This window comes from Canis lupus, chromosome 34, assembly GCF_048164855.1.
Source record: "Canis lupus baileyi chromosome 34, mCanLup2.hap1, whole genome shotgun sequence".
Classification (NCBI taxonomy): Eukaryota; Metazoa; Chordata; class Mammalia; order Carnivora; family Canidae; genus Canis; species Canis lupus.
In genome coordinates, this window is record NC_132871.1 from 17,663,502 (window position 1) to 17,690,574 (window position 27,073).

Here is a 27,073-nt window from a genome sequence, read left to right on the forward strand (position 1 = left end):
GAATGCCTGGGTGGCTGAGTGGTTGAGTGTCTGCCTTCGGCTCAGGTCATGACCCTGGGGTACTGGGGTTGAGTACCACATTGTGCTTCCTGTGGGGTGCCTGCTTCTCCTTCTGCCTATGTCTCTGCCTCTCTGTCAGCATCTCTCATGAATAAATAAATAAAATCTTTTTTTTTTTTAAATCTTTTCAGGCTAAAGAAAAATAATACTAAGTAAAAATTCAAACACAAAATAATAAAAAATGTCATAAATAATTAATATATGGGGCAATATAAGACATATTTTACTATTTCTAAATTGTGTAAAAAATGATTGATTTTCTGAACCCAAACAATAACAACTTCTGTGATTAATCACATTTTTAGAAATAAAATTTCTAAAAGAAATTAATAAGAAGAAAAAGGATGGGGAGGGGAAATGAGAAATATACTTTTGCAAATTGGGTTCCTGTAATATGCATGAAATAATATAATAGTAGGTAATGATAGGCTATGATAAGTTAAATATGGATAGTGTAAGCCTTAGAGTAACCAGTGGAAAAAAGTAGAATGTGGGGGTAGAGATTAACAGTCTAACAGAGAAGACTGAATAGAATTCTAAGATAACCTATAACAAGGCATAGAATTAGGGGGGAAAAGAAACAAATTAAAATGGGAGAGAGACAAAACAAGAAACATGGTATTATTAAACCAGTGGTGTGCTGGAGCTGATTGAAGCCACTTCATGAGCATGAATGATGTATACCTTTCCCAATTTTCCATCTAGTGATAACATGTTGGTAGTTTCAAACCAACACTAGTGGAAATATTTACATAATGGAAATCAGCGAAAGCTGAAACTTGTAATTTTATCCTCATACCATCCATAAAATATAACTTAAAATTTATTACAGACCTAGTATCACCCAACTCTAAAAAGGAATAAAGTACCAATACGTGTTACAACATGAATGAACTTTGAAAACCTGCTAAATGATAGAACCAGTCAAGCTAGGCCACATTTTGTATGATTCTATTTATAGGAATTTTCCAGAATAGACAAATCTATAAAGACAGAAAGTAAATTAGTGGTTGCCAAGAGCTAGGTGGAAAGGATAGTGATTGCTAATGGGTACAGGGTTTCTTTTTGGGGTGGCAAAAATATTCTAATACTAAATGGTGATGCTAGTTGCACAATATTTTAAAAACAACTTGTATACTTTAAAGGAGTTAATTTCACAGTGTGTAAATTATAGCTCAATAAAGCTGTTTTTAAAAAATAATGAAAAAACATATTATGTAAACTCTAATCTTAAGCAAGATGAAGTAGCTTTATTAATATTGGACAAAGTGATCGTAGTACAAGAAATATTGCCAAAAATATATTTTACATGAAGAATAAAAGATCAATTTCTCTAAAAGACTAACAATCCTAAATATGTATGTACCTTATAACAAAGCTCCATAATCCATACAGCTCAGTGACAGAACTGAAATGAGAAATAGACAAATTTGAATTACAATCGGCAATGTCAGCTTTCCTCTCTTAGTAATATATAAGGAAGTAGACAGAAAATCATTAAAAGTAGAAATGACTTTACCACACTATCAAACAATTGATCCAATTGATATTTATAGAACACTCTACCTAACAAATATACATTCTTTTGAAATATATATGGAACATTTATCAACATAAGTTATATGCTGGGACATAGAACACATTTCAATATATTTATAGGATTGGGAGCCTGGGTGGCTCAGTCAGTTAAGCATCTGCCTTTGGCCCAGGGCGTGATCCTGGGATCCGGGATCAAGTCCTGCATCGGGCTGGGCTCCCTGCATGGAGCCTGCTTCTCCCTCTGCCTGTGTCTCTACCTCTCTCTCTGTGTCTCTCATGAATAAATAAATACATCTTAAAAAAAAAAGAAAGAAAGAAAGAAAGAAACCACCCTCAGGCCCTTACAGACTTCTAACCAATTGAGCCACAGGCACCCCAGAACACCCATCTTAAAGAGGTTTCTCCTTTTGGCTTGACCAATTTGAACAAAATAAATGATGACAATAATGGACCAAAATCCATAAAATAAAATAAATATATTAATTTATATTGATCTACATGGCTAATATATATGTACATATTACATACATTGAAATATATCTATATATTATATATATATATAGCATTCTATATATATAAACAAATAAATAAATGAGTGACAAAGGATAGCTTTTTGTGTTGCAGAATCCAAGATTCGCTGTTCAATATAGAGGGCATAATAGAAATAGAAAATCACTGTCGGGGCACCTGGGTGGCTCAGTCTGCTGAGCATCTGACTCTTGATTTCTGCTGGGGTCGTGATCTCAGGGTCATGGGATCAGCCCCTGGGTCAAGTTCTGTGCCCAGCGTGGAGTATGCTTGTTCCTCTCCCTCTGCTTCCCTCCCCTCTGCCCCACTCAGACATTCACTGCTCAAGCTCTCTCCCCTTTCTTTCAAATACAAATATAAGTAAATAAAATCCTTTTTAAAAAGAAAGAAAGGGGGATCCCTGGGTGGTTCAGGGGTTTGGCACCTGCCTTCAGCCCAGGGCGTGATCCTGGAGACCCAGGATCGAGTCCCACGTCCGGCTCCCTGCATGGGGCCTGCTTCTCCCTCTGCCTGTGTCTCTGCCTCTCTCTCCCTCTTTGTGTCTCACATGAATAAATAAATGAATAAATAAATAAATAAATAGAAAGAAAATCACTATTTGGTAACCAACCTTGACAGTAGTAATTGTTTCAGGCAAGAATCATCAATGGATGATGAAATTAGTGGACAAAAAAATGTTGAAAACCCGGTTATTTGTGAAGTCTCTGAGTATCTCCCCTCTGAGATGCAAATTAATTACCTGGGAGAAAATAGCAACTTTATAGGGCAGGAACGGAGCAATCCTTCCATCACCAGTAATAGGACAAAGTGCACCATGTTCCTGCTGCGGTGCTGACTAAGGCATAATATCCTCTCCTTCACATTCTTCCCAAAATGTATGACCTGATCCAATCATGAAGAAACATCAGACAACCCAAACTGAGGGACACTGTAAAAAATTGCTCATCACTCTCCAAAAATGTCAGACAATGAAAAAGAGAGACTACAGGATGGTTAGAAAGTAAAGGAGACTGAAGAGATACAATTCATGCAAAATATGATTATATATCAAATCCTGGACCCCCAAAAATGACAATAGTGGAACAATGAGAGAATTTTAAGAAGATCTGTAAATTGGATATCATGGTATCAATACTGTTTTTTGTTTTTTTTTTTTTTTAATTCGGGTAAGTGTACTCTATAGTTCTATAAGAGAATGCCCTGGTTTTAAGGAAATATATATTTTAGTATTTAGAGGTCATGAAAATGCAGTCACTTTAGGCCACCATATTAAGACTAAAGGAGAAAAATTATATGTTTATATTAACTTATGAAGAAAAGTACTTGATAAAATTAAGTACGAACTTATGATAAAACAACAACAAAACTTTCAAACTTATGGCAAACCAGAATAAAACTTCTTCCTCAAGAAGTTTTATTTACCTTTACCTTGACTAAAGGTATCTATGAAAACTCTATAGTTGCTATGTTTATTGGTGAAATACAAAATATTCCCCCCCTAGGATTAGGAACAAGACTAAGACATCAGTCCACTCATTCCTAGTCAACATTGTACTGAAGGCAAGAGAAAAATAAAGGGCATACAGTTAAAAGGAAGAAGTAAGGCTGCCTTTATCACAGACAACATGATCGTATATACAAAACCCCTAAATAATATGCCAGTAAACTGCTAGAGCTAATAAATGAATTTAGCATTGTTTTAAGACAAAGATCAATGTGTGCAAATCAACTATATTTCTATATACTAGCAACTAAAAATTTAAAAATGAAATTAAAAAAATATCATTTACAATAGGATCAAAAACTTGAAATACTTAGGATCAAAAACTTGAAATACTTGGGATACACTTAATAGGAATATGTGCAGTGTCTCTGTACTAAAAACTCTAAGATACTGACAAGAGGAATTAAGGAAGACTAAAGAAAATAGAAACCTATGTTTATGGATTGGAGGGACTGGTGTTATTAAGATGTCAATTCTCTTCAATTAACAAGCTGATGCTAAAATCTATATGGAAATTAAAAGTATGTATACTAGTCAATATTTGTTTTAAGAACTGACAGTGAACTTTCAGTACCTGATCTTAAGATTTATAAAAAGCTGCAGTAATCAAAGTGTGGTATTGGTGTAAGAATAGACATAATTCGATCCACACATATGTGTCAAATGATTTTTGACAAGGTTGCATTGTACACCTTCCCGGTCAATGACTTCTCACTGCTCTGGCAGCCACTGATCTGATTCCTATCACTATGAATGAGATGTGCCTGTTTTAGAACTGCTTGTAAATGGAATCAAAGCACAAGGGCTTTATAACTGAAAAGTTAAGGGAATAGTTATGAATTCGGGCAGTGTTCAAATAATTTAATCAGGAATCAGTCTATTCCTTGGCTCTACCTTCTTCTAACTGACGTTATTCACAGCATATTTTCTTTAAATGGTGGCAAATATGGCCATCAGAAGCTCCAGTACTATGTTCTGTTTCACAAACTCAGCAGAAATACTTCCTTCTCTCTCTCTCTCTCTCTTTTTTTTTTTTTTTTGTAATTGCTACAAAATTCTAATTCTTCTTGTATTTACCTGGAAAACATGCTTATCCCTGAACTGTGGCCAAGAACATGAGATGTGCTGCTTTGCTCAGCCAGGGCACCTGCCTATCTGGATCCTAGAGGGGGTGATCCAGCCTCACAGGACCCCCATGGACTGGCAGAAACGAGGAATGGTTTCCCCAGGTAATCTCTCAGGATCCAAATGTCCACTGCAGGTTGACAAGCCAAGCATCCTAGATTCTAGTCCAGCATCCATTAGACCACAATACTGTAATTCAGTACTTGAGACAATGCATAGTATCCCAGCGGGCCATTTGGTCATATTTAGCCAAGATGTGATAACCGACATCCTATGGCCCTTCTTCCAAATAGAGTCAGGACAGTGGTGCTTGGGCCCTGTGGATTAGGGTTACCAGTGGCAGAGCTGATTATATAAGACAGTGTCATCACTGTGAGGACCAGGAAGCAAAGTAGTAGCATCTTTTGCATCATTTTATAAAAATTGAATTTACAAAACTAAGCAAAGCACAAACGAACTTATTAGAGGGGAGAGAGGGACACCTGGGTGGCTCAGCAGTTGAGCTTCTGCCTTTAGGATCCCCGGGTACTGGATTGAGTCCCGCATTGCGCTCCTTGCAGGGAGTCTGCTTCTCCCTCTGCCTATGTCTCTGCCTCTCCCTGTGTGTCTCTCATGAATAAATAAATAAAATCTTTTAAAAAATAGAGGGACGAGAGACAATTCCTAGACATTTGCTATTGTTCCAACTGAATAAGAACAATAACTATGAAAAGGAAAAGAATAAGAAAAATGGGAGACTGGAGAACTACATAGAATGGTTTCTTACTCAACATGTCATTGACAATGTTGGCAAGCAGTCGTTTTCAGCTGTCAAAAATGTAAGTAGAACAGCTCACTTAGAAAAGGGGAAGGCAATATTAGGATGTCTCACCTGTCAATCAATGCTGACTTGATTACTTGTAGAGGAATGTTGGAAGAAAGCTTTTCAAGTAGAAAAATATATTTATATTTGTAATAAAATTTAAAAACCCGGACTTTAAGAATATTCTACTTTTATATTTTCATGGAAATGTAAAGGATACTACATTTTGGGCTTTTAAAGAAAACCTGTATTTTATCATGGAAATGTAAAGTCTGTCACTAAATGAGTAACTTTCCACTAAAGAGCGCTCTCAGTAATATCAGCTTTACACTTAGTAAACACAGATATCAGCACCCTTATCTCAGGCAAGAAATACCAGAGGAAAAACATAGATCATAGAATTGTAAAGTCTACCATAAGCGAATTTAAAGCCAAAGGATTTCACAGAACTGAACCATTTCTGGAATAAAGCAAGAGCAAAAATATTGTAGCTGTTCAAGGAGGGGATAGAGGAAAGCCTCTGAAAGTAAGGTTCGGTAGTTTCGAAACCTGACTGTGAATTCTTGAACGCTCTTCGCATAGAGCGATGTGAGGTTATAGAGTGTGTGTTCCCTCTACTTGAATTGGAGTGAGCTTGGAAGTACTTCAACCAATAGGAGGTGGGGGTGTGAGGCTGTATAACTTTCAAAGCCAGGGCAGAGGAGCCCTGGAGCTTCTTCTGCCTTGATCACTGGAACACTAGCTCTCAGAGCGGTCATGAAGGAAGGCCAACTGCACTGAGACCATCATGTTGACAAGGCCAATGGTAGGTACCAGTCCATACTCCCAAGTGCACCCAGCCCTGCAGCTGTCCCCACCAAGACATTAGTTATAGAAGTGAAGCTGTCTTGGGTCCTCCAGATCACTGCGTGGCCTCCACTGACACCATGTGCTACAGAAGAATCACCCAGCCAAACCCTGCCCAATTCGTGACTCACTAAATCATGATATTAAACAGTTTTTGTTTTTAGCCACAAAATTTTGGAGTAATTTGTTACGCCAAAAAAAGAAGAAAAAGAAAAAGAAAAAAAGAACAAAGGGGAAGCCATTCTAGAATAAGTGATATATATTTTTCTTTCTTTTCTTTGTTTTTTGTTTTTTGGGTTTTTTTTTTTTTTTGTAGTCCCTACACCCATCATGGGGCTCAAACTCATGACCCTGAGATCAAGACTTGAATGCTCTTCAACCAAGCCAACCAGCCTCCCCTAATTACTTTTTTTTTAAAGAGAAAATATATTTCTTAATAATGATTAAGGACAAATGGTCCAGCAACATATTATAACAATGAACTCATGTTGAATGTTCTTTCTTTGTTTTTAGGATGTTTGAGGCCCTAAGGGACAGTCAATAAGAAAAGTAAGTTGAAAGGAAATAGGAGGATAAATGCAATAGAATTTCTTAGTATAACACACAATTAAATGAAACTTATATGCATCAAAAATTCAAGTAATCAGGATCCCTGGGTGGTGCAGCGGTTTGGTGCCTGCCTTTGGCCCAGGGCGCGATCCTGGAGACCCGGGATCGAATCCACGTCGGGCTCCCGGTGCATGGAGCCTGCTTCTCCCTCTGCCTATGTCTCTGCCTCTCTCTCTTTCTCAGTCTGTGACTATCATAAATAAATAAAAATTTAAAAAAATTAAAAAATTCAAGTAATCAAAATGCTCAAACAGCAGATAGTGAGTTTTCTGTATCTTCTTTTCCTTTTTATGAAAAAGAGACAAGTAATAAGTAAACAAGCTGATATTATCATTTTATTGGAAAAAAAATCAAGCAATGTCAGGCCTTATCACTGTGACCCAGATTTTTAGAATCCTCATTTTAGGCAAAAGATACCTGAAACTTATTTATGAATAACTGAAGAAACAACAAAAACCTAAAATTATATCTGTATCTTCCACCTTCTACATGTTAGCAAAAGATGTTTATGTCCTTGAAGATCTGTAAGATTCTGGGGGTCAAAATGAACCAATAATTAGAATAATCTCCAAAACTCTCTTAACATAAAACATATTTTTCCTAATTTTTTTGAACTTTAGTTACTCATTTCTCACAGTCTATCAGTTTGTTTATTTTTCAACTCCAATATTACGTCAAATCCACTGAAACCTAATTTTTATTTGTTGAACTTGGCTTCTTAATGTGAAATGCAATACTTTCAGAAACGCACAAGTGAAACCCTCTGATGTCCTTCAATGAAAGCATAACAAGTTAACTAAACACAGGAACACATAGAAGGAAAAACCAAAAGATAGTACTTGTATCTTTTGTTAATCAGAAAATCGAAAACAACAGAACACACAGGATTCACTTATGTTTTGGTTAAGTGTAACACTGTGGATCAAACCAGTTCTATACCACAAACTGCCTTACATGCAGAAGAGATGCTATAAATAATTGTAACATTGAAATGACTAATAGTAACATGCACTAAAATCTTGATTAAAAAGAGACAAATATAGGGGCACTTGGGTGCTCAGCTGATTTGAACCTGACTCATGATTTTGGCTCAAGTCCTTATTTCAGGGTCGTGAGATGAAGTCCCGAGTTAGGGGTAAGCCTCCTTAAGATTCTCTCTTTCCCTCTGCCTCTCTCCACTGCTCAGTCTCTCTCCTTCTGTAAGAAAGAGAGAGAGAGAGAGAAACCAATGTACAAATACTATAATTATCATCTCCAAAACAGTAGTAAATTTTACTGATTGAAAGTTAAGGGATGCCTGGCTGGCTCAGTTGGTAGAGCATATGACTCGGGAGTCATGGCGAATCCTGTACTGGGTGTAGAAATCGCTTAAAAATAAAATATTTTTTAAAAAGTTAAGAAAACTATGACCTATCACATTTTATGTTTAAATTAAATCTATTTAGGATGGTCATGACCAAAATTTCTTAATTTTTAAAGATTTTTTTTTTTTTTTTGCCTTTCAACATGATTTTCTCCAATTCTGATTTAACATTAGGTTTCTAATAGGAATGCTTCCTTAGCAATTTTTCTCATTTAAATAAGTTTATTAGTTTAACTTATTTCTTTATAAGTTTATTCTGTACTCAGTGTCAAAAATTTGGATCTTACCAGCATTTTTAGAAAAGTCCTGGCAAAACCTGGCTGGCCCAGGACCGTGGCAGAAATCCTAAGAATCTTCCTCATTCTTGGCTGGAGTTGATCCAGAGCCAGCCTGAGAAATTGTTCTTTTTGTGCTACCCCCTCATTTTACAAGTACTCTCACCATTTATGATCTTCTCTGGTCACTGCAATGAAGAAGACACACAGAAAGGGAATTCCATCCATCACTCATAATAAATTAGCTTTCAAGTACCTGAGACTGAGAAGTTAGTGTATAGAAATCTGTTTTGTTTTACACAAAGGGTATGTCTTCCTGAACTCTATAAACTGAATTCGAACATTGTTATTTTTCACAGACAACCCACTCAAAATTTTGTAAACACTTCCTTATATACCAAAGTAATATCCTGCTAGGAGGTCTTCTTCACAAAGTCACATTATCTCACCAAGCCAATAATAGGGGGGAAAAAAGCAAATAATAGAGAAATATTTCATCATAGATGCCCTCTAGAGTGAATATTTATTCTTCATAGATAAGATATTCTGACACAAAAGGCATTCCGGTAGGAGCCTGACATGAAGTGTTGGCAACACTGTCTCATAAACCACCTTATCCGTGTTTCCATGGTACGTGTGTGTCGCTGCACATCCTCTGAATCTCTTAGGGTGGGAAACTTCAAAGTCTTAAGCCACTTCACTATTTGGTTTTTAAATTTCCAGTACATGTTTTTTGTTTTGTTTTGTTTTGTTTTTTTAGCTTTTTTCATGAGTACTGTAGCCATTTGTTTATTAGAAATAGCATTTAATTTAAAGATAGGGAGCACCTGGGTGGCTCAGTGGTTGAGCATCTGCCTTCGCTCAGGTCATGATCCTGGGGTCCTGGGATCGAGTCCCACATTGGCCTCCTTCCGGGGAGCCTGTTTCTCCCCCTGCCTGTGTCTCTGCCTCTCTCTGTGTGTCTCTCATGAATAAATAAATAAAATCTTAAAAACACACACACAAGAAAAATCCCAAGTATTTGTCCTTCCGTCTCATACTTGCGCAAAGGTTCTAAGTTATAAAGTGGAAATGGAGTCTTCAACAGTGTAGCCTCAGAGCCCCATGAGAAGGACCAAAGCATCCAAGGATAAACCTAACCTCTGGGTACTGGCTCCTGAGCTGACAATACTTAGACGGCTTTCAGACTGTACCTGAGGACTGCACTGAGATTTCCAAGACTTTTTTTTGTTCAGAAGCAGGTGACTTTATGAAAACAGACTGGTGATCCAAAATCCAGTGATACAAGAACTTTAAAAAAAAAGATTTATTTATTTATTTGTGATAGACACAGAGAGAGAGAGAGAGAGAGAGAGAGAGGCAGAGACACAGGAGGAGGGAGAAGCAGGCTCCATGCACCGGGAGCCTGACGTGGGATTCGATACCGGGTCTCCAGGATCGCACCCTGGGCCAAAGGCAGGCGCTAAACCGCTGAGCCACCCAGGGATCCCAATACAAGAATTAATTACATAGAACCAAATGAACTGATGAGGGCATTTAATGTCTTGTTTTTTTTTAATATTATTGGTATTATTTTTCTTTTTTCTGTATATATATTCTTTTATGTATATTCTGTATATATGTATTTACATATATAAATACACATTTATATATTATTTATATATATTTATTTTCTGTATATATATATATATATATTCTCTTCTTTTTGGTTTATCTCTAACCTTCAGTTTAGCTGAATCAGAAAGCATATTCAAAAGAATCAAATACTCTGAGTATTCTTATTTTCTATCTTATATTACATTTCTACAATACAGTTATCTGCATAAGTTCAATAAGAATCTCTCTTCCTTTTATCAGATAAAATTAGACAAATAATTTGTGGCACTAAGGCTATAGGTGGGATGTCATACTTGAGACTAGTTCTTAGGCAGTCAGGTGTAACTAGTTCCCATGAAGGAACAAGGGATGTATTTTGGAATCAAGAATTAAGTCCGGTTCAGGAAGACTGGCTGGTCTTTTCCTATGGCTGTCAGATGTCAGGATCCCAGCCTCGCTGTGCTAAGCAAAGTCACTTCTCAGCAGGCCGGGGACATTGGCAAATTTGTTGATACTTGAGCAAAGAGGAATTCACCCAGTCTTAGGTAGTGTAGTTGAAGAAAGTTCCATGAATTTGGTTTTATAACCTTAGGATTGAAAAGCAAATAATAGAGGACTTTACAAATCTACAACTTCTTATAGAAATTTCTGGCAGAAATTCTCTGGCTTCAGGAGTTGCTTAATACTGTATGGCTCTAGATTTGCCAAGCAAACTCAAGGGAGGAGGCTTTTTGGTTCATTAACACCCTTGCTGCCCCTAGCTAAATAATAAGCTCAAAACATAATGAGACCAGGCTTTTTTCTTTAATTGAGAATTATTTTGGAACATAATTGGAAAAAAAAGAGGAGAGTGTTAATAAAATTATTTAAAAGATGCATATTCAATTTTTAAATGTCTTTGCTGGGATCCCTGGGTGCCTCAGCGGTTAAGTGCAGCCTTCGGCCCAGGACATGATCCTGGAATCCCAGGATCGAGTCCTGTGTCGGGCTTCCTGCATGGGGCCTGCTTCTCCCTCTGCCTGTGTCTCTGGCTCTCTGTCTCATGCTCTGTGTCTCTCATGAATACATAAATAAAATCATAAATAAATAAAATCATAAATAAATAAATAAATAAATAAATAAATGTCTTTGCTGTTGAAAGGTTTTATTGAAAAATATAAAGGGTATGAAACCATAAAACAAATTAGCTGTAAATTAATACTAGCAAAAAAGCTGTTCAGATTCTCTATACGCTCTACAGTAGAATGCTCAGTCCCAGTTTCCCAAATTTAATTTCTCACATTTCCTCCTGTCCCCTTCAAGTGGCCTTTTGCTGGCTTTAAGCACCTGTCAAGCGGCAGACCGAGCACAATTGGCTGGAACACCAGGTGACCAACCAACGGAGGCTGCAGTTTGGTTATTTCTCCTACCCCTACTAGAGACAAGGAGCAGTTAGCCTGTTCTAGCTACCTGTGTCAAGGTAAGCCTCACTTTAACAAAAGCCCAACATTTTGTTTAAAGAGGATGGTTATGGGGATACCTGGGTATTTCCATTAGTTAAGCGTCTGCCTTCAGCTCAGGTCATGATCCAGAGTCCTGGGGTGAGCCTTGCATTGGGCTCCCTGCTTAGTGGGGAGTCTGCTTCTTCTTGCCACTCCCCCTGTTGTGCTCTCTGTCAAATAAATAAATAAAATTTCCAAAAAAAAGAGGATGGTTGGTACATTGCTCAGGGAAGAAACTGGAAGGCTGTCATTGGTCATCTTTCACCACATGATGAAGTGAGAAGTCAGCTTGCTGTCCATGTGTCTCACATATAGAAGCCAGATGTGCATGGTGGGGGTCTACCAACCACATTTTGGTTCATTGTCATGCAACTTTAGTAAGAATGCTTCACTGAAAACCAAAAATCAGAGATAAATGATGAACTGCTCTCCAGAATGTGGCCCTCCAGGGGAAATGAGGTAGAGGATGCCTCTAACTATTCTACCCTTATGATAGCCTTCCAATAGCATTTTCAAAACTCAACCCCAGGCTTTGGACGTACTAAGGTGGACCCAGCACCTACCTTGGGGACAGCGGGGTGGGGGGTGCGGGGGGAGAAATTGCAGAGAGCTGAAACACACACCTACACCTATACTCCCCCTCCTACAGGTGAGAACTAGCAGAGGCAGGGTGGTAAATTTTTATTTTATCTTTTTCATCCTGTAAGGAATGGGACAAAGTAAAGATGAACAGAAAGAGAATAGGGGCACCTGGGTGACTCAGTGGTTGAGCGTCTGCCTTTGGCCCACAGTGTGATCCCGGGGTCCTGGGAGCAAGTCCCGCATCTGGCTCCCTGTGAGGAGCCTGCTTCTCCCTCTGCCTGTGTCCCCGCCTTTCTCTATGTGTCTCTCATGAATAAATAAACAAAATCTTAAAAAAAAAAAGAAAGAAAGAGGGACGCCCAGGTGGCTCAGCAGTTGAGCATCTGCCTTTGACTCAGGACATGATCTCGGGTTCCTGGGACCAAGTCCCACAATGGGCTCCCTGCATGGAGCCTGCTTCTCCTCCCTCTGCCTGTGTCTCTGCCTCTCTTTCTCTGTCTCTCATTAATAAATAAATAAAATCTAAAAAAAAAAGAATAGAGAGATAAAGATTGAACCAGAAGGAGATAGGAGCCCAATATCTGCAGAAATAACAGTGGGATCTTTTTTAACACAAGATTTTCTAATATTCACTTTACAATTGTATTAGTCTAAGGCAAATTTCTTTGTTCTTGTAAATCTTCATGGAATTGGACACACAAATGCCTTTTGTTTTCTTTTTCATTTTGTCTTGTTTAATGGAAATTAAGAGAATTTTTATCTGGGTCAAGAAGAATGGCACATTTAGTAGGCTGAGATGATCCCTCAACCTAACAAATTCAGTGGGAGGGGAGTTCAAAGCCATACAAGTCTCCTGGGGATTCGCAGACACGTTGGGATTTTTAGAGTGCATGAAATGGGGAGAGGAGGCCTGTGGGCCCTCGGCCCATTGTCCACAGATCCTTCCCTTTCCTGCCCTTGCTCTCTGGCGCAGAGGGAGGCTGGCTGTGAACTCAATTTCCCAGACTCCTGTGGCTGCGGCTAATAGCTGGGCTCTGTGGATTGGCGTGCTGGAGGGGCTCAGAGGATTGAAAGAAGGAGAGGCCAGGCTCTCTTTCCCCTTCACCCCCCCGCCTTGTGCAGCTTTCTTCCAGCACCTGCTCGTAGGGTAGGGGGGATTCCAGGCCGGCAGGCCCAGCAGGATCCCGGTTTCCCTTAGGTGACCTTGCACCCTGCCTTGTAACACTGCCTCTTCCCTCTGTCCTTCCAGCCTGCACAGGGTAGAGGCTCCCTTCTGTTGCTAATCTCCAGGTTGCTCTAAGATCCCCATTTTGGCTTCCCAGCTTTTTTTTTATTTCTGTGGATCACCAATGGTCGGCACTAGAGACTCTCTGTCTAAATATTCAGGTGGTCTCTGTTTCCAGGTTAGACTTTGGCTGAAACACCATGTGGATTACATACCCAGACAAAAATGCTACTTATGGACTTCGAGAAAATTCTGCACCACAGGCTGCAGATACTGAGCCCAGTAGAATCTCTGGGAATACACCAGGCACCTGGGGACCAGCATTCTGCAGTGAGGCTTTCTCTGTTTGGGTTGGAGTATGCAGGGACCCACCATCCTGATATATTTTGCCCCACGAAACTGAACTTTTACTGGTCCGCATCTATTTATAGGTGGGATAAAACACCCCCTGGATAAAAGAGAATGATAGCAGTGCCGAATCTTCCTCTCCTCCCAAGCATTTGGTTCTGGCTGGGACTCACATATCACACTCTGTAAAACAAAATACCTGTAGTTAACCTGACATCCTTCTTTGGAAAGTAGGTTAGTAATCCATCAGATATACGTATACAAGGCCTTTGGGGGTTTGATCTCAAATCTCACATTCTGAAGGGTAGCAGAATATGCTGCTCCAGAATATGCCACTTAGGTGCAAGGATTATTTTGAGCTGAGGACAATTGAGAAGAATGACATACAAGAAAAATCTCTCTTCCCTCTGCCTGTTTACAATCAGGACGCAAATTTGTAAATGCATCCCCTTCCCTCTCTACCAGGAGGGACAGAAGTTAATCACCAGAGGTAGTTCTAGACCTTTAGCAACCCAGAGATGATGGCACCAGAAAAATCTAATGAATAAACATTACTAACTAGCTCGCGTCTTCCATTAGTTCTCCCACTTATTTGTCTTCCCACAATTTGCAGCCCTAGAAAAAGTTCTTTTCCTTTGTCCTGTCACTTCTCTAAAAAATTACTGTTCTGTTGTTAAGATGCTATGTAAGCACAAGTTTTAACCATCCATTTGAGTTATTCGTCACTGAGTGCTACCACGTGTATGCATGTTGTGCGTGTTAATAAACTTCTGTTTTTTACTCTTGTTAATCTGTCTTTTGTTAGTCTAACTTACAGGGACCCTGCCAGGGAATGCAAGATGGGTAGAGGAGAAAGTTTTTTTTCCTGCCCTACTGTTTCTCTTTATTTTATTTTTTACCTTTTTTTATGTTTATTTATTTATTCATGGGAGACACAGAGAGAGAGGCAGAGACACAGGCAGAGGGAGAAGCCTTCTTCCCTACAGGGAGCCTGATGTGGGACTCGATCCCAGGACCCCGGGATCACACCCTGAGCTGAAGGCAGATTCTCAACCACTGAGCCATCCTGGCATCCCCGCCCTAAAGTTTCTGAACAAAATGTTCCTCACAAACACATGCGCTACTCTTCTTAAAAAGAGGTCTTGATATATGCATTTTCTCCGTATCATTGCATTTACAGATGACGTGGCCCCTGAGCCAGATTCCATTATTGATCACAGTTCTTTACTCCTCTCTGCTACTATGCCTGTGCCACGGCCTCATTGTAGGTGGACTGTCTTTCCTGCCCTTGACTTTAAATCCACCCTGTGATTTGTTATGGCCAGTGATATATGCGCAGATCTGAAGGTGAGCATAGGCCAAAGAAGCCTGTGCATATTTCTGCATTTCCTCTTGCATCTCGGCCTTCAGCCTTCTCCCCCACTGGCCCAAAGAGAATGAGAAATGAGTAGAGCAGAGCTGCCCTATTGGTTGACCCACAGACTTAAGAGCAAACCCAGCCAAAATTAATGGAATCATTAAACTAACCTAGCATAGATAAGCCAATGCCCAACCAGCCTGCAGACACACAAGTGAAAGTAAATAATTGTCATTTGTAGCCACTAAATTTTGAGATTGTTGTGCAGCAGGAGCTGACCAGTATGGCCCCCCACAATCTTGGCAGCCAAATACCTATGCAGCTGGTTCACTCATTAATCTGGCTTGGGTTTAGCCTTCAGATGGCAAGCGTGGCAGTGTCAGAAAACGAGCAGGGATCAGATCATGGCTTACTGACGCAGAGGGTAATAGTGAGGCAACAAATTGGGATCAGGCCACAGATATCCTCACATGGCTACAGGTGACATGATATGCAAGCATCCCACCATATTTTCCCCTCTATCACTCTGTGTTCCCACAAAATGCTGGACGCCTAAGCTGAATGGGTGTTCAGTACCGGAGTATTACTTGTGTTGGATCTGAGACTTTGGAACAGGAACCTACACAGATTGATGAACCAGAATTGGTTCCAATGCCCCAGTGCTATGAATTGTTTATAGAGTTTCTGGAAGCTTGGTAAACATGTAGTATGTGTCTTTACCTAAAGGTCTAAAGGGTGTGTGAAGTCTTACCTACTGTGATGGGGATTGGCTAGAAGAGCAAAGCGGAACAGCTCAGCTAGTACCTGAGAACCTAAAATAAACTGGAATGCAGCTGTGGATGACAGAAAACTTTCAAATCAGAGGCAGTGGCTGGGAAACTCAGTCTCCTACACAAGTGAAGGAAATTCACTATTTTGTAGTTAAGAATTCTTTCCTTGCAAGCGGCTAGATTGGCCTGTGAGCAGAGTTCTGTGTGAAGCAGCTTTATTCATGTGGAGAGGCAGAGAACTTGCAATGGTCATGGGTTATGAACATGATAATATTTAGCTCCGAGTTGTGAAAATTAAACAAAATGGTGTGTGTAGATCATTTAGTGCAAATCCTACCTCGTAATAAGTGCACAACAAACAGTAACCATTATTATTAGCAGTATGATTAGACCCCCCTTCAGTTAGAATGATCGAATGGAGAATATCATCAACTATAGAAAATGCTGTAACATTTTTCAAAAGCTAGACCCAATCTGAATCATCACATTAAGCTTTTCCTGAGGAAAGAAGAATATTTGAAAAATTGTATTCTTGCCACAAGTTTCATAGAGGCAGTACATTGAGAAAACTGTAACAGGTAATCATGAAAAAGAAGATAATTGAGAAAAAAAAAAAAGAAAAGAACTGAGAGAGGAAAGTGCTCTTGGAAATGCAAATCACAATTGCTGAATTATAAACAATAAAAGGAGATAAAAAGCAAACTGAAGGTGTTAGAGTAATGATTCAGGGAATTAGGAAACATGTTCAAGAAAAGTTCCTGGAATTTAAAAGGGAAAAGATAAATTCAAAGTCTTGAAAGAACAGGTTAAATATAGAATTCAAAGATTTAATATCTGCTTAATAGGAATTCTAGAAAGAAAAGAGCAGATAGAAGAAAAACAACAAAGAAAAATAAGGGAAAATGTTTGTAACCTGGCGGGGAAAAGCATGTAAGTCTAGAAATAGAACTCAGCAAGTATCATTCACAAATTAATTAAAGGCCACAGGTGCTTAGATGAATCATAAAGAAACTTAAATGTAAAAATTAAAGGGAGGGGTGTCTGGCTGGCTCAGTCGGTGGATTGTGCAACTCTTGATCTCGGGTTGTGAGTTCAGTTCCACATTGGCCATAGAGATTACTTAAAAAATTAAAGAGAAAAAGCCCTAAAAGTACACCAAGTCAGGTTAGAGGAAGCTTATCAAAGAACGAAAGTAAGACTTATATCAGATACTTGTACAATATTAAATGGAAGAAGACTATCAAGGTAGTCTTGATATTTCAAAGGGAAATGATTTTCAACCAAGAATTGTAAAATATTTGCAATTTTGCAAATCTGACAGGTAATAAACTACATCTCAGTTTAGTTTTATTTTATTTTATTTTAAGATTTTATTTATTTATTCATGAGAGACACAGAGAAAGAGAGAGAGAGAGAGAGACAGAGACACAGGCAGAGGGAGAAGCAGGCTCCATGCCGGGAGCCCAACATGGGACTCCATCCCAGGACTCCAGGATCGTGCCCTGGGCCAAAGGCAGATGCCAAACCTCTGAGCCACCCAGGGATCCCCCTCAGTTTAGTTTTAATTTGCATTTTTCTTAGTATAAAAAAAGAAAAGCATCTTTTCATATGTATTTCCTTTTCTGTGAACTGTCATGCTTATCCTATGCCCATTTGTTACTTGGGCTCTGTTTTGCTTCTTAACTGTTAGAGACTTTTAAATATTGGGGAGATAAGCACACTTTGTAGTATTAGCTGGAAATATTTTTCTAATTTATTACGTATACTTCTTAAAACTATTCCAGGCAATCAAAGATTGGCCAAAAGTATGAAGAAAATAAAATATGGCAAGTACAGTTCAAATAATTAGTAGCAATTAATAAAACCTGCAGTTGTGATCCAAATAATTGACAAGAAAGTATGGTTATAAAAATTAATATACATTTTGAACATAATTATTTAATAATAATACACATGAAGTGCCTGGCTGGCTCAATTGGTGGAACATGAGATTCTTGATCTCAGGGTTGTGAATTCAAGCCCCACGTTAGGCATAGAGCTTACTTTTAAAAAATTGAAAACAAAAAAACCACATAAAAAATAAAACTTGGAACTTAAAGGCCTGAGTAATCCCACCAAAAAGAGGCAATGGAAATGGGAGGAAAGAATATCTAACATCAAACTTTATGGATATATGTTGATATTGGTAGTAAAATATATGTTCAAATTTATTTTCCTAAAATTAATTAATTAACTAATTAAGATAAAGATTTATTTATTTTGGAGAGAGAGAGCATAAGCAGGAGGGGCAGAGGAAGAGAGAATCTCAAGCAGACCCGACACTGAGCAAGGAGCCTGATGCAGGGCTTGATCTCAGGACCTGAGCGAAAACAGATGCTTAAATGACTGTACCACCCAAGTGCCCCTATTTTCCTAAAAAAAAAAAAAAAAAAAAAAAAAAATTAAGGATTTATTTATTTATTTATTTATTTATTTATTTATTTGACATAGAGATGGAAGAGCCAGAGAGCACAAGCAGGAGGAATGGCAGAGAGAGAAGAAGAAGCAAGCTCCCTGTTCATCAGGGAGCCAGATGCAGGGACTCAATCTCAGAACCCTGTGATCATGACCTGAGCCGAAGGCAGATGCCCAATCAACTAAGCCACCCAGGCACCCCTATTTTCCTAAAATTTAAAGGTAACTCTACAAGTTTCCTAGACTGTTGTAACGAATTATCACAACTGTGATGGTTTAAAACAACTGTGAGTTTAGTCACTCACAGTTCTGGGGGCCATTTTCACTAGGCAGAAATCATGGTATTGGCAGGGCTGCACACCCTCCAGAGGCTCTAGGGGAGAATCTGTTTCTGTTCAAAGCCTCTGGTAAAAGCCAGCATGCCTTGAGTTGTGGCTGCATCATCCCAATTTCTGCCTCAGTGGCTACATTATTGTCTTTGTGTGCTCTCACTCTCTCTCTCTCCTCTCTCTCTCTCTCTCTCTCTCTCTGTCTCCTTCTGTGAAATCTTTCTCTTTCTCTTGTAAAGACTCTTCTGATTGTATTTAGAGCTAACTCATATAATACAGGATAATCTCTCCATCCCAAAATCCTTAACATTACACCTGCAAATATCCCTTTTCCTTACAGGGTAACATTTACAGCTTCCAGGGGATTAGGGTCTGATATTTTTGGGAGGGCGGGGGTATTATTTTGTCTATCAACATAACCATTAAGAAAATGAACATTTCATATCACCAAAGGAGGAAAAAAGAAAAGCAAGAATACTAACCCAAAATAGCAAATGATTTTGAAAAAAATAACAGGAAGTATAACGTAAATTAAAAGTTAAGGAAAACCAAATATATCCATTTTCACAGTATATGCAAATAGCTTGAATTCTATTATAAAATGAAAAATATCCTTGGATAGGATCAGAAAACCATCTCCAAGTATAAGCTAATAATGAGAGGCCCAATTAAAATAACAAAAAGAAATAAAAAATAAAGTTATGGGCAAGAGATAAAACAAAGAAAGAAAAAGTGGCATAATTCATGTGAAAAGAGAACTCAAGATAATTAATGATAAGATAATTAAATGAATGGGGCACCTGGCTAGCTCAGTCAGTAGAGCATGTAACTCTTGATCTAGAGGTCGTGGATGCCAGCCCCATGTTAGGGGTAGAGTTTACTTTTAAAAATTAAAAAAAAAATTAAATGGAGCAAAGAATCATTTTATATTGATTACAAGTAAAATCCACAACAAAAATACAGTATTTAATAATGTCTGTATGCCAAATGACATACTTTAACAATATATAAATGATTGGCAAATACAATTAAAACCCTAGTGAGAATATTTTAAATACCTCCAGCTGTTTTTATAGATCAATTAGACAACAAATAACCAAGGAAATAGAGAAATTGAAAAAGCCAGTATAATTACAAAGATACACAGAAATTTCTTTGAGTCAGTTCTGCCAGATGCCACTTAAGGCTCTCATTTGTAGTATTTGCCCATTTCTGTGGTGTAAATACTCCCGACCATGGCTGATTTCAACCATTGTTAGCTTACCAACAAGCTAACCATGTGAAGACACTGAAGGCAAAGTTGCAAGGTGTACACAATCGACTCCCACAGCAAGTATGAGTTGGCTCCAGCATATGATTGATGCATTTCATTACTTAGATAACAAGCATATTTTGTTTAATGAAGAAGGTTAACAAGCTTTCTGTGTTACACAAGCCTCATGGATAAACAGTGCATTCTTTGGAGACATTAACTAAAACTTTATTTTTTTAAGATGTTTATTTATTTTTTATTAAAGATTTATTTATTTATTCTTAGAGACACACACACAGAGAGAGAGGCAAAGACACAGGCAGAGGGAGAAGCAAGCTCCGTGCAGGAAGCCCGACGTGGGACTCGATCCCGGGTCTCTAGGATTACGCCCTGGGCTGCAGGCGGCGCTAAACTGCTGCGCCACCAGGGCTGCCCTAACTAAAACTTTAAAGATAAACAGCTGAATATCACAAAAATCCAATTGTTCCTGTCATCAAACATGAAACATTATCATCAGTCCCTGATAATAATGCTAATGGGAACAGAGCACATATAGACGTAAGCTTGTTGCTCCTTCCCGCTAATTTCCTTGCTTATTATATTTTTGTGGCCACCAGAACATAAATAAATGTAAAAAGAATAATTTCAACCTAGAAATTCAGTACTTATGTCTACAGATTATTTTCTTCACAAAGCTTCTTACCAGATAAAATTCTCATCAGATAAAACTTAGTCTATATTTTAAAAAATTTATACGCACATACTCACACATTAAAGATTTACACCCTACTGAGTATACATTTCCTTTGAATATTCATTGTTGGTCAGTGTGCAGTTTGACAATCACAAATGGTGAAAAAATTTAGGGAGGACATGATGATATTGAACTTAAAATATAGAGGAATGTCCCTACAAATGTAGAAACTATCGCTCGTTAGTTTTATGGTGGGGGAATATTGATCCAAGGGGAGAGGAGAGAAACAGAAGCAGACCTTTGATGGGAAGAGAAGAAATTTAGATTGGAAAATGGTCAGAAGAAAAATGTTCTAGGCTAATGATGAGTATATAAATGTATTTGCTTACAGGGTTTATAAGCATATAATTATGTAATTATGTATGCTCAGATGTATTATGTATTACATGGCAATAGAAACAGAATGTAGTAAATCAGTGGATTTATGAGAACACGTCTTGGTCAATTAGATGTACAAAGACACTGGCAGGACAAGGAAGAAGCAACTACTTGTTTATTATCCTGCAACCACAGCTGGCACTCCATGAAATTGGAGCAAAGGGTACAGCTGAGAGTGAACTATTTAGACACCATTCTAACTGCCCCAACAATTAAGGTTAGATCCAACTGAAAACCCAAACTAACAGTCACTTATACAAGACTGAAATGAGTACTTCTTTCTTACAGAGTCTGGATAGGTGGTCCCGGGCAAGACATGCTTTTGTGACAAAGGCCTGAGCTCCTTCTACTTATTCCTCTGGGTGTGGCCTTAACTTTATGATTCTAGGTGGTAGTAACTTGTTCTAAGCCACCAAATGAAGGAAAGGATGAAAGACAAAGAATGTTTAGGAGTTGTCTCTTAAGGAAGGTTACCGGAAGCTGCCATACTGTATTTCCTTCTGTCTCATTGCCTACATGACTAAATTTAGAAGAAAGGGAGTCTTAGAAATGTCTTCTTTGCTCCTGACTGCCATGGACTCAGCCAGATATTTTATTATTGTGGAAGAGGAGAAGGCCTATTGAGGGGCACCTAGGGTTACTGATGAATACTGCCTTTGCAACTACCAAGAACATTCTACTACAGATTTTTTTTTTTTTTGGTATATTTTTAAATCGGAGCTTGATTTGCCAACATATAGTATAACACCCAGCGCTCATCCCATCAAGTGCCCCCCTCAGTGCCTGTCACCCAGTCATCCCATCTCCCCCTTTAGTACAGTAGATTAAGGGACTTTCTCCCATGTTACATTTTAAAATGAAAAATAGTGAAATGTGGAAGCTGGTGAGGTGAGATGAAGAACATTCCAGATGAAGGAACATTCTGGGTCAGCTTGATCAAGAACATCCTGGACTAGTTACCTGACTTATTTTTATTTAATTTTAATTCCAGTTAGCTCACGTACAATGTTATATCAGTTTCAGGTGTACAGTATAGTGATTCAACACTTCCAAACATCACCCGGTGCTCATTACAAGTGCCCTCCTAAATCCCATGACCTAGTTAACACACTCCCACCTCCTCCTGGTAAGCAACAGTTTGTTCTTTGTAGCTAAGAGTCTGTTTCTCGGTTTCTCTCTCTCTCTCTTTCTCTCTTTCCCCTTTTGCTTGCTTGTTTTGTTTCTTAAATTCCACATATGAGTGAAATCATATGGTAGTTGTTTTTCTCTAACTTATTTCGCTTAGGATTATATTCTCTAGCTCCATTCATGTCATGGCAAATGGCAAGACTTCACTCCCTTTTTTGGCTAATACTCCATTGTGTATATATATCTTCTCTACCTATTCATCTGTCAGTACACTCTTGAATTGCTTCCATATCTTGGCTGTTGTAAATAATGCTGTTCTACACACAGGGGTATATGATCCCTATGAATTTGTGTTTTTGTATTCTTTGGGTAGATACCAAGTGTTGTGATTGCTGGATCATGAAGTAGTTCTCTTTTAACTTTTTGAGGAGTTTTCATATTGCTTCCCACAGTGGCTGCACCAGTTGGCATTCCCGCCAGCAGTGCAAGAGGGTTCCTTTTGCTTCACATCCTCGCCAACACCTGTTGTCTTTTTTGTTTTTGATTTTAGCCATTCTGACAGGTGTGCAGTGATATCCCATTGTTGTTTTGGTTTGCATTTCCCTGATGATAAATGATGATGAGAATCTTTTCTTATGTCTAGTAGCCATTTGGATGTCTTCTTTAGAGAAATGTCTGTTTATGTCTACTGTCCATTTTTTAATTGGGTTATTTGATTTTGGATGTTGAGATGTATAAGTTCTTTATGTATTTTGGACACTAACCCTTTATTGGATATGTCATTTGCAAGTATCTTCTCCCATTCAGTAGCTTGCCTTTTAGTTTTGTTGTTGCCTTCACTGTGCAGAAGCTTTTTATTTTGATGTAGTTCCAATAGTTAGTTTATTTTGCTTTTATTTCCCTTACCTCAGGAGACATATCCAGAAAGAAGTTGCTACAGCCCATATCAGAGACTTTACTACCTGTACTCTCTTTAAGGATTGTTATGGTTTCAGATCTCACATTTAAGTCTTTAGTCTGAGTTTGTGTATGGTGTAATGAAGGGGTCTAGTTTCATTCTTTTGCATGTAGCTGATCAGTTTTCCCAACATCATTTGTTGAAGAGACCATCTTTTTCCCATCCGATATTCTTTCCTGTTTTGTCAAAGATTAATTGACCATATACTTGTGGGCTTGTTTCTGGGTTTTCTGTTCTGTTCCATTAATCAACATGCCTATTTTTGTTCCGTGCCATACTGTTTTGATTACTACAACTTTACAATGTAACTTGAAGTCTGGATTTCTGATGCCTCTAACTGCTTTTCTTTTTCAAGATTGCTTGGCTAGTCAGGATCTTTTGTGATACCATTCAAATTTTAAGGTTGCTTGTCCTAGTTCTGTGGAAAATGCTGTTGGTATTTTGAAAGGGACTGCATTCAATCTGTAGATTATTTTGGGTAGTTACTTGACTTTTAATTAATGTAGTGTATTTGAACTGTGGTCCATAGACCAATAGGGGCAGCAGCAATCTGAAAGTTTGGCAAAAATGCAAATCTTGGGCCTCACTCCAGACCTAATGAATCAGAATTTCTGGAGAGGGGTTGGGACACAGGAATCGATGTTTTACTAAGCACCCCCGGAGACTTTTAGGCACTAAAAGAAGCATCATGTTAGTAGATGGACTTGAATAATGTGACTAAACCAATTGTTTTTTAATCTAACTTCTTCCCTGATCTTATCACTATCCTTGCATAAAATATTAGGTGGAACTGGAAACAGATTTATTTATTTATTTAGTAAATTTAGTAAAATAAAAATAGAATATTTATATATTTATAAAAATAAGAAATTCTCCCACATATATATAGTATATATAGTATTATATATAGAAGTATTTAGAATATATATATATAGTAGTATTTCTGTATATGTATCTATCAATAGATATATCTATTTACTGGTGTTATGCTTTTTTTAATTAATTTATTTTTTTTAATTTAATTAATTTATTCATAGAGACAGAGAGAGAGAGGCAGAGACACAGGCAGAAGGAGAAGCAGGCATCATACAGAGAGCCTGACATGGGACTCGATCCCAGGTCTCCAGGATCACGCCCTGAGCTGCAGGCGGCGCTAAACCACTTGATGTGGAAAAATTAGACACTTTCAGTGCAATCGGTTCTTACTATTATTTACTATTTTTTTTCAGATTTATCCAATAAAATTAATCCCAAAATAAAAATAAACAGATAAATACAGGAAGGGGTGGTACAAATTTATCATTATTTATAAATATGATTGCCTTTTTAGAGAAATAACTTGCTTGAAAGAATTATGTAAAAACCTAGCATTATAAATATGCCAGATGTTTCCACAATCTAATTTAGTTAATTAATGATATTAAGGTAAAATCTCAAAGCAATTTTTAGGAAAAATAAAACAGAATTATCCTAATCTCTGAGCAAAGATAGCTATGAAAATTCTGGAAAAAAAATAGAACCTTGGTTTTCCTTTTATGCACAAAGAAGAGAAAATAAAATATTACAGTAGCCATGCCAGACTAGGAAGGCAAAACAGCAGAGCCAAATGAAAAATAGAAAATCAGGGGCACCTGGGTGGCTCAGTGGTTGAGCATCTGCCTTTGGCTCAGGTCTTGATCTCAGGGTGCATTGGGCTCCCTGCAGGAAGCCTGCTTCTCCCTTTGCCTATGTCTCTGCCTCTCTCTCTGTGTGTCTCGTGAATAAATAAATAAAATATTTTAAAAAAATAGAAAATCAGACATATACATAATAAACAATTTAATGTGTGATAAAAAGAACATTTTAAGCTAGTAAAGAATGAAGGACTTAGACAATACATAAAGTTCATACCCTTGACACTATTCATATGCTTTTGACTCAGAGATATGTATATGAATAGGTATCCCAAATATTTATAAATATGTTTTTAATACATGACAACAGTGGCAATTTATAGTGAGAGAAGGTATAGTTTATTGAATTCATGGCACCAGGATTATTGATTATATGGGAAAATTGTGTTCATACTTCTTGTCAAACAAATAGCATATTCTGGAAGGATTGAAACATTAACATATTTAAGGGAGAGAAATACAAATACAAATTAAAATGAGATATTTTCTTAAACCTACCAGATAGAAAGTTTGAAATCACACTATGTTGATGAAGAGGTAAGGTCAAGAGGCATTCCTAAATGTTGTATGTGGGTATATAAATTGTTATAAACCCTTTAGAGGACTACTTGACAATATCCACAAAACTTACAAATACCCTCCTTGACTCACTGTATCAGTGTTCTCCAGAGAAACAGCCAGGAAAACATATATAAAGAGATTTATTTTGAGGAATTAGTGCAATGATTGTGGGGACTAGCAAATCAAAATATGTAGGGCATGCTAGCAGGCTAGAAACTCAGCAGGAGTTAAACCTGCAGTCTTGAGCTAGAATTCTTCCTTTTTCAGAAAACCTCAGTATTTCCCTTTGAGGCCCATCATATTATTGAAGGTAATAGTTTCTTAAAATTACTTAAAGTTAACTCGTTTACAAAGTATCTGCACAGCAACACCTAGATTAGTGTTATAGCTCATCCAGGTGATACATAAAACTAACCATCACCATCACCAATTTCACCTATAAGAATTTACTTTAAAAATATATTTGTACAGGCGTGCCTCACTGGCTTTGTCAGAAGAGCGCATGAATCTTGATCTCAGGGTTGTGAATTTGAGCCCCATGTTGGGTGTAGAAATGACTTAAAAATAAAATCTTTAAAAAAGATATATCCTTGCACTTGTAAAATTTCATACATACAAACACACAGAAAATCATGTAGCATTTTTTTATAATAACAAAAGACTAAGAACAATGTAAATGTACAGAAAAAAAGAGAACTAGTTAAATATTATATTTACTGAGAGGAAATATTGTTAACTTTAAAAAAACCAAAATGCCATTTTGTGTGAAAATATCTTTAACAAGAAGTCATGTTCAAATGCACAATGATATGCAAAGACTATCTCTGCAAGAATATACAAGAAACTGCATAGGTAAGGTAAAGACTAGAACAGAGATTTACCTTTTCTCATGTAATCTTTAGTATCTTTTGAATTCGATAGCTATATTAATTATTCCCAAAATCAAATAGTTAAGAGGTGGACTGGTAATATATCACCACAATGACTAAATTTAAAAAGACTGACACACCGAATGGCAAAGATATGGAGTAACCATAATTGTTATACTTGTTGGTTGGATGCTTTGGAAAAAGTTCTGGCAATTTCTTATAAAACTAGTCTGATAATTTCATACCTGGTATTTACCTAAGAGAAATGAAGGCTATGTCCATAAAAAAATTCAATTGTAGAAGAATGTTCATACAGCATTATTCTCAAGAGCCAAAAACCAGAAACAGCTCAGATGTTCAACAAGAATGGCTAAAGCTACTGTGGTATAGGCATATGATGGAATATTAGTCGGTAAGAAAATGGTAGAAACTACATGTTATAGACTGAATGTGTGTGTCCTCTCAAAATTGTATGTTAAAACCTGTCTCCCAAGGTGTTGGTATTTGGAAGTAGGGCCTTTGGGAGGCAATTAGATCATGAAGGGAGAGCCTTCATGAATGGGATTAGTGCCTTTATGAATAAGACTTCAGAGAGCTTCCTCTCCCCTTTTACCACATGAGGACACAATAAGACAAGAGTACAGGAATTAGGAAGCAAACTTTCACCAGGCCCCAAATATGCCAATGCCTTAATCTTGGACTTCCCA

General features: G+C 37.7%; 1 protein-coding gene across 1 annotated transcript in view; it reads left to right on the plus strand.

Annotated features, from left to right (window-relative positions):
- Positions 1-18,619: 18,619 nt before the first annotated feature.
- STK39 (serine/threonine kinase 39) overlaps positions 18,620-27,073 on the plus strand; it is a 315,389-nt gene continuing 306,935 nt past the window's right edge. The window contains exon 1 of the mRNA XM_072810941.1: positions 18,620-18,686. Within this exon, the coding sequence (XP_072667042.1) occupies positions 18,635-18,686 (52 nt within the window). The 5' untranslated portion in view covers positions 18,620-18,634. The remainder of the gene's footprint in view (positions 18,687-27,073) is intronic.